At 41.9% G+C, this 9,357-nt stretch overlaps 1 protein-coding gene across 1 annotated transcript; it reads left to right on the top strand.

The window, feature by feature from the left end:
• Positions 1-7,792: 7,792 nt before the first annotated feature.
• LOC124280631 lies at positions 7,793-8,893 on the top strand. The gene has a single exon (XM_046716610.1). It carries the CDS (start codon positions 7,793-7,795, stop codon positions 8,891-8,893), a length of 1,101 nt encoding a protein of 366 aa, XP_046572566.1.
• The last annotated feature ends 464 nt before the right edge of the window (positions 8,894-9,357 follow it).

Genomic DNA, 9,357 nt, shown 5'->3' with positions numbered 1-9,357 from the left:
TTAAATTTTGGTGTTATGATCAGCTCGTTTCTATTCCCTACATGGGCTGTGTCACGAGAGCCCTTTTTCTGGTGTTCCCCGCTGTGATATTGCTAAAAGATGCCCAAAACTATATTCACATTTACTTGTGCTGACTGAATACAAGCTGTTTTTCAATGGGTAATGGGTATGGTTCCTAACTATCTGGCGGCGGGGAACTGCAAATATAATCACTTTGGAAAAGGGCGGGCATAGAACTGAAGCCCTCCAGATGACAAGTGGGCTCTACCCTTTCAAGAGCTTCCCTGCCGGCCTTTTTACAATGTGATACAATATGTCACATCAACGCAATCAGAAATATCTCAAATTTGTCATTGATATTTAAAAATCTAGGTAATGTGTTCCATTCAAAGTAATTCAAATCTTACTATCAAGAAGTTTCAGCTGGACATATAAATAAAAATGGTGATTAAATATTTTTCAAACAAGAGCTAATAAATTATTGGGAAGTCAAATGGTTGTCAGCCAGAGCATCTCCAAAGAATTGACGTGTGTCAGACAAGGATCCTTTCACATATGACAGGTTTTCACAAGATCTCACCTGAGCAAGGTATATGTACCTCCGTCTACGTGTGTAGATTCTCGATGCGTCATTATTCATTAAGCTTGTCAGTATGATTGTTCTCAATAATTAGGAATTGAGTTGAAGAAATTTTCATATTGCGATACATTGCGATGCGAAAGCATGTATTGCGATATATGGTACGAAATATTGCATGAAGTATTTTAAAACAAAACTACTTATAATCAGGTTACTTTGCTTGATTTACGAGTATAAACAATGTGACCTGTACACGCCTATTTAGGAGGACGTTTTCACAATCTTCAAGCATGTTGGAAGTCACTATATACAATGTGGCTGTACACCGCTTGCATTTAGGGGAGAACGTTTCCCAATAATCAAAACATATTGAAGTCACTATAAACAATGTGATCTATTACACCGCCTATTTAGGGGAGGACATTTTAATAATCAAGCATATTAGAGGGCACTATAAACAATGTGACCTGTACATCGCCTATTAAGGGCGGACATTTCCCAATCTTCAAAGCATATTTGATCACTATATACAATGTGATCTGTACACCGCCTATTTAGGAGGACGTGCCCAATAATCAAGGCATGTTGAAATTTTCATAGTAGCGAGCCTGTACACCGCCCATTTGAATTACATTTCCCAATCTTCAAGCTGCGTCGCTGCCTGAAAATGTGACCTGTACACCGCCCATTTAGGGGAGAACATTTCCCAAAATCAAGCATGTTGAAGTCACTATAAACAATGTGACCTGTCCACCGCCTGTTAGGGAGGACATTGCCCAGTAATCAAGCATGTTGAAAGTCACACTATAAACAATGTGACCTATACCACCGCCTATTTAGGGAGGACATTGCCCAATAATCCAAGCTTATAATGGAAATTACACTATAAACAATGTGACCTGTACGCCTATTTAGGGAGGACATTGTTAATATTAATCAAGCGTATTTGGAAGTCACTATAAGAGCAATGTGACCTGTACACACCTTCCATTTAGGAGGACATTGCCCAATAATCAAATCAAGCATGTTGGAGAGTCACTATAAACAATGTGACCTGTACACCGCCTATTTAGGGAGGACGGTACTTGTGTCAAGCATGTTGAGAGTCATAAACAATGTGACCTGTACACCGCCTATTTAGGGAGGACATTGCCCAATAATCGAAGCATGTTGAGAGTCACTATAAACAATGTAGCTTGACTGTACACCGCCTATTTGGGGAGGATTGCCCAATAATCAAGCATGTTGGAAGTCACTATAAACAATGTGACCTGTACACAGCCCATTAGGAGGACATTGCCAGCATAATCAAGCATGTTGGAATCACTATATACAATGTGAGCCACACTGTACACCGCCCATTTGGGAGAACGTTTCCCAAACATCAAGCATGTTGAAGTCACTATGCCACAAATGTGATCCTGTACACCGCCCATTTAGGGAGGACATTGCCCAATAATCAAATATTGAAGTCACTATAAACAATGTGATCTGTACACCGCCCATTTAGGGAGGACATTTCCCAAAATCAGCATGTTGAGTAACTATAAACAATGTGACCTGTACACCGCCCATTTAGGGAGGACATTTCCCAATCTTCAAACATGTTAGGCTACTATAAACAATGTGACCTGTACACCGCCTATTTAGGGAGGACATTTGCCCAATAATCAAGCATGTTGGAAGTCACTGTATACAATGTGGCCTGTACACTACGCCCATTTGGGAGGATATTTCCCCAAATCAAAGCATGTGAAGTCCTATACAATGTGACCTGTACACCGCCTATTTAGGGAGGACGTTTCCCAATCTTCAAGCATGTTGAAGGCACTATATATGTGAATCTCTGTGCACTTTACGCCCGTTTAGGAGGACATTTCCCAAAATCAGCATGTTGGAAGTCACTGCCATATACAATGTGACCTGTACACCGCCCATTTAGGAGGACAGTACTAAAATCAAAGCATGTTGAAGGCACTATATACAATGTAGTGTCTCACGCCCATTTGGGGAGGACATTTCCCAAAACTCAAGCATGTTGAAGTCACTATAAACAATGTGACCTGTACACCGCGCCCATTTAGGAGGACATTGCTAAAATCAAGCATGTTGAAGGCACTATATATACAATGTGACCTGTACACCGCCCATTTAGGGAGGACATTTCCCAAATCCAGCATCATTAGAGTCACTGTCTGGTAATGACCTGTACCGCCATTTAGGGGAGGACATTATCCAAAATCAAGCATGTTGGAAGTCAATTATATACAATGTGATCGGTACACCGCCTATTTAGGGAGGACATTGCCCAGTAATCGCTACATGTTGGAAGTCACTATAAACAATGTGACCTGTAATAATCGCCCATTTAGGGAGGACATTTCCCAATCTTCACGCAAGGAAGTCACTATATACAATGTGATCTGTACACTGCCCATTTGGGAGTACATTTCCAATCTTAGCACGTTGAAGTCACTATATACAATGTGACCTGTACAACGCCCATTTGGAGAGAACATTTCCCAAAAGCAAATCAAGCATGTTGAAGGCACTATAAACAATGTGACCTGTACACCACTGTTAGAGGACATTTCCCAATCTTCAAGCATGTTGAGTCACTATACAATGACCTGTACACCGCCCATTTGGGAGAACGTTTCCCAAAAAAGGAAACAAGCATGATGAAGTCACTATAAACAATGTGACCTGTACACGCCTATTTAAGGAGGACGCTAATAATCAAGCATGTTGGAAGTCACTATGGCAATGTAGCCTGCGCCTATTTAGGGAGGACATGGCCCAATAATCAAGCATGTTGAAGTCACTATAAACAATGTGACCTGGCCATCGCTATTTAGGAGGACATGGCCAATAATCAAGCACGTTGAGAGTCCACTATAAACAATGTGACCTGTACGCATCGCCTATTTAGGGAGGACATTGCCCAATAATCAAGCATGTTGAAGTCACTATGTTCAATGTGACCTGTACACCGCCTTATTTAGGGAGGACATTGCCCAATAATCAAGCATGTTGAAGTCACTATAAAATAATGTGACCTGTACACCGCCTTCCATTTTAGGGAGGACATTGCCCAATAATCAAGCATGTTGAAGTCACTATAAAACAATGTGACCTGTACACGGCCCATTTAGGGAGGACGGTACTCCAATAATCCAAGCATGTTGAAGTCACTATAAACAATGCTTGACCTGTACACCGCCATTTTGGGGAAGAACGTTTCCCCAAACATCAAGCATGTTGAAGTCACTATATACAATGTGATCTGTACACCGGCCCATTTAAAGGGAGGACGGTGCCCAATAATCAAGCATGTTGAAGTCACTATAAACAATGTGATCTGTACACCGCCCATTTAGGGAGGACATTTCCCAAAAATCCAGCATGTTGAAGCTAACTATAAACAATGTGACCTGTACACACACCGCCCATTTAGGGAGGACATTCCTTAACTTTCAAGCATGTTGAAGGCACTATAAACAATGTGACCTTGGTACACCGCCTATTTGAGGGAGGACATTGCCCAATCTTCAAGCATGTTGAAGTCACTATATACAATGTGACCTGTACACCGCCCATTTGGGAGGATATTTCCCCCAAATCAAGCATGTTGAAGTCACTATATAACAATGTGACCTGTACACCGCCTATTTAGGAGGACATTTCCCAATCTTCAAGCATGTTGAGAGTCACTATATACAATGTGATCTCGTACACCGCCCGTTTAGGGGAGGACATTTCTTTAAAATCCAGCATGTTGAAGTCACTATATACAATGTGACCTGTACACCGCCCTATTTAGGGAGGACATTGCCCAAAAATCAAGCATGTTGAAGGCACTATATACAATGTGATCTATACACCGCCCATTTGGGGAGGACATTTCCCAAAAACTCAAGCACGTTGAAGTCACTGCATAAACAATGTGACCTGTACACCGCCCATTTTAGGAGGACATTGCTAAAAATCAAGCATGTTGAAGTCACTATATACAATGTGTTGTGATTTAGGAGGGACATTTCCCTCAAATCCAGTACACCGCCCTGCATTTCAGGGGAGGACATTGCCAAAAGTAATCAAGCATGTTGAAGTCACTATAAACAATGTGATCTGTACATTGCCCAGCCGCCATGCATTTTGAGGATTACATTTCCCTGTACAATCTTCAAGCTATTACGTTGAAGTCACTATACACAATGATCTGTACACCGCCCATTTGGGAGAACATTTCCCCAAATCTTAAAGCGCGTTGAAGTCACTATATACAATGTGACCTGTTCACCGCCCATTTGGAGAGAACATTTCCCAAAAATCAAGCATGTTGGAAGTCACTATAAACAATGTGACCTGTACACCGCCCATTTTGGGAGCAGGCATTTTCTGGAAATATCAAGCAAAATGTTAAAAGCTCTACTTTATATACAATGTGATCTGTACACCGCCCATTTAGGAGAACATTTCCCAAAAATCAAGCATGTTGAAGTCACTATAAACAATGTTACCTGTACACCGCCTATTTAGGGAGGACATGGCCCAATAATCAAGCATGTTGAAGGCACTATATACAATGTGATCTGTACACCGCCCATTTAGGGAGGACATTTTCCCCAAATCAAGCATGTTGAAGTCACTATAAACAATGTGACCTGTACACCGCCCATTTGGGGAGGACATTGCCCAATATTCAAGCATGTTGAAGTCACTATATACAATGTGACCTGTACACCGCCAATTTGGGGAGAACATTTCACAAAAATCAAGCATGTTGAAGTCACTATATACAATGTGATCTGTACACCGCCCATTTGGGAAGGACATTTCCCAATCTTCAAGCACGTTGAAGTCACTATATACAATGTGACCTGTACACCGCCCATTTAGGAGGACATTGTCCAATAATCAAGCATTATGACATCACTACAATTTAAATAATGTGACCCATACGCCGCCACTTTGGGGGCGGTAGATTTTTCTTGAGGGTATTGGTTGTTTGTGTTTTAGGTGCTATATCAGCGGTATGTATGTTTTAGGAACCTTTGATTTCTTTTCACACATGATTTCCAAATAACTCAATACATTTTAATCGGAGTAGTTCTACCCTTTTCGTCTCGTATGTTACAACTTGAAATGAGAAGACAATACCAAAACGTCCGTAACGAAACATAACGTTAGAAAAACAACTCATCTTTTGAAAACGACATACTGTTGTTTGGGAGGTTTTCAAATAGAGGAAAATCCATTTTACACCAGCAGCCATTTGTATTTCCGATTGCAATTTACAATGTTTACCACAAAACAAGTCAAAAGTATAAACAATTATCTTTTTTTCCTAATGTGATTTATGTATATAAAATTGTTTATGATAACTATTTTTTGATTAAATTATTTTCTTTTTTGACGCGTTGCTATCCAGTCTTCGGAGACGACCGTATTTCGCACGCTCTCTGTACATATATACTTCTTTCGTCTCTTCCGGTGGTTTTGAAATAAATATCTGATTGTATGCAGGGCGTTTAACGATGATTAATGATGATTTCCTCCAGCGAGTGTACGGCTGTTCAATTATGACAGAAATATGAAATCATTCGCAGAAAATAATAAGCTGAGTCCTTTTCGTGTTAATAGCATCTTGGGCTTAAATCTGTAATAGAATACAATTTGTTGGACATATAAGTAATATTTCGTATGCCATTGCTTAATAATAGCAAACACTTTGGTGTGTGTGTGGTTGTGTGTTATTATTTGTCCATAATTAACCACAAAATATTTCATTTCCCCGGAAATTCAGGACAACTGATTTCACTGTGTGGGTGGTCCTATCCGTCATCAGCATAAGAAGTTACGTATTGCTTGCCTCCATCAAGGGGTAAATTTAATTCGATAATTTGATTTTACATAAACTGAAATGTAAAATGCGCAAAAACAAACCATTCATAATACATAAACCGTCTTCCAGATTTTATGAGTTGCGATATCTCCCGAAACTATAATTGTTTCTGTATCGTAATACCTGTTGGTCAGGATCTTGTTATTGTAGAAAACCCTCAACTTTGTGATGGACCCGTGAAGATACAGATTAGAGCTGATCTTCAGTAACCCTTGCTTGTCGTAAGAGGCGACTAACGGGATGGGGTGGTCGGGGTTGGCTGACACATGCCATCGGTTCCCAATTGCGTTCATCGATGTTCACGATATTGATCACTGGATTTGTCAGGTCAGACGTGATTGATTACAAGCCGCCGCTATATAGCTGGAATATTGCTGAGTGCGGCGTAAAATAAACTCACTCACTCATTGACTCACTCCACTCACACTTTTGATGATCACCTTCAGGGACCACAATACAGAGAGCACAATTAACTGTCACCAAACGATTCGCCAAACTGAAAATTGGTTAATCTGGATGATTTCGGTGAAAGTATACTAACCGTCCTGATTCATGAGGAGGTTCAATGGAGTTGGGCGGTGGGATAGCCTTGTGGTTAAAGCGTCCGCTCGTCACGCCGAAGACCGGGTTCCATTGCCCACATGGTAGACTACGGCTTAGTCTCTGAATATATATAATTTTTGATAGTAACAAACAACCCATTTATATTGAAAAGGAGCCCTAGGGAGACCAGAGATTCAGAACCTGAACCTGAAATCTAGACTTGCTTTATTTAGGGCTTTTAGCACTGCAGAGAGGGCTTGGCAGTAGGAAAATAATGTGGTTCAGGGACTGTGAGACAGACTACCCACATGGGTACAATGTGTGAAGCCCATTTCTTGTGTCCCCGCCGATATTGCTGGAATATTGCTAAAAGCAGGTTAAATAAAATTCTGTTTTAAGAAAATATGAAATTTTACAACTTTAATTCTTATATTTTTCAGAAAAAAGGATTCCTGAGGTCATGGAAAAAGGACAGATCGTTACCCACGCAAAGAGCGACAGCAGTCGCGTTGTCCTTAATAACAGAGTATATGAAAATATCTCCAACTTACAACAGTTGGCACTTCGGCAACTGAGATTGAGAACTCCAGTCCTCAAGTACAATTACAAAGCGGAAAAACCTTCGAATTGAATCAGGCCAAGATGCTCTGGTGCCACGACAATATCGGAATGTAAACCAGCGAGAACAAATTCTTTTTAACACGCTGGAAAAGCATCTGTCCAGACAACAACAATCTGCGCTGCAGAGCCAAGATCACTCCATGCAGAAATACAGACAGCGCCTTGCCGGATACGAGCGTCTGCGCATGCCCACTGATGAATCGATAAATGGGAGTTGTGTTGGTGCGTCCAGTGGCAGCGAGGTAGTGATAGGTAGTGAACGGCGCTCCGGGAGCAAAACAATCTCGGGGAAATCAACACATCCGTTGATATCGACGTATGCTGCGAAACACGGCGACCAATCAATAGCCGCCGTTGATGTAAACACTGAAAAGGAGGCAGGGCTTGAAGTTATGACCAACGCTCCTGCTGAGAGGACGCCGAGTGTATTTAACACAGCCATCTCGACACGGGCTAGTCAGTTGAACCCAAACGGTCGTACTAACGAGTTTGGTGGAAGAAGCGTGCCGCACGTCTTTAGAGGGAAATTACCGAGTCACAAAAAGTCCAAGTCGTTCCGTACTTTGGAGTCAGTTGTAAAGAAGATCAACTTGCAGAAGAAGATTGGTCTGAAAATCACCATGCTCCGAGCACCAGATTCATCCGGTAGCACGTCAACAGATTCCAACCTGTTGACTGTGGATGACAACAGCATGAGACCTAGAGCTTACACAGACCCGACATCCGACGGCAAGGGGAAGACGGCAATTAAGCTTCCCGAGATTACCATTGAAGACTGTTCGGACCCTGAGGACAAGATGAACAGTGAGGTGGAGATGTTCTCCGATTTGTCCCCTCCACGCCGGAGGGCAAACAACGTGTCCGGAAGGAGTTCTTCAACAGACGACGAAAGGGAGGCCTCAACACCCCCTCCAACATCCCGAAACGGCAGCCCTACCAACAAATTCACTTTCGGGAACGTGAGGAGTCCCAGCAAAAGTCCCGTGTCATTCGTGCACCATAAACTGAGCAAAGTGTCTGAAGATGGCGGTGAAGCGCCTAATGACAGGAACGTGTCAACAAAGTCGTCTGCTCGTATGAGTAAGCAGACGATCGCCAACAGACGGAGTTCCTTCAACACCATGGCTAGCCTTAGGGCAGGTCTTGCCTCCAAATTAACACTGATTGAATCTGAGGACGAAATGAGGACGGAAAAGGGGCAGTTTGCTGTTGCAAAGCCCGAAGCTTCGAGGGCAAGTTGATAATAACAAGATTTCGGGATATATGTCTCAGGGTCAGGGATGTGACAGACGTATACGCAAAGGATTGTCGCTTCTCTCAGAAAATATCCCCAACGTTGGACGGGAAACCCTTACGCAAGCTTGTTAGCGCCACTTTCTCCATAATATTCAGGTGTCCATATTATTCCCCTCGCAGCATCTAATGGCACAGACTTACAGAGGGCCATGTGTCTTCGTGGGACAAATTGACCGATGACCATTATGACAAATGATATATCAACGGTCGGTGACAATTACACAGCTGTTGACCATGTTACAATCAACACCTGTTAATATTTGGAATGGAAAAGACTTGCAAATGGAAGTACGATGTTATTCTGTCGGTGAGTGTAATGACTTGAAAACACTTACAGTTGTACATATTTGTAAATACCACTGTTCATAATTCCTTTCTGAGACATTCTATATGTGACTGTGATATTTCA

This window comes from Haliotis rubra, unplaced genomic scaffold (assembly GCF_003918875.1).
Source record: "Haliotis rubra isolate DU_JTF1 unplaced genomic scaffold, ASM391887v1 Scf270, whole genome shotgun sequence".
Taxonomy (NCBI): domain Eukaryota; kingdom Metazoa; phylum Mollusca; class Gastropoda; order Lepetellida; family Haliotidae; genus Haliotis; species Haliotis rubra.
The sequence above is the reverse complement of the archived record's forward strand: the minus strand, read 5'-3'. Positions and strand labels throughout refer to the sequence as shown.

Coding starts and splice junctions, on each gene's coding strand:
- LOC124280631 (XM_046716610.1), top strand. CDS start 7,793: ATGCAGAAATACAGACAGCGCCTTGCCGGATACGAGCGTCTGCGCATG.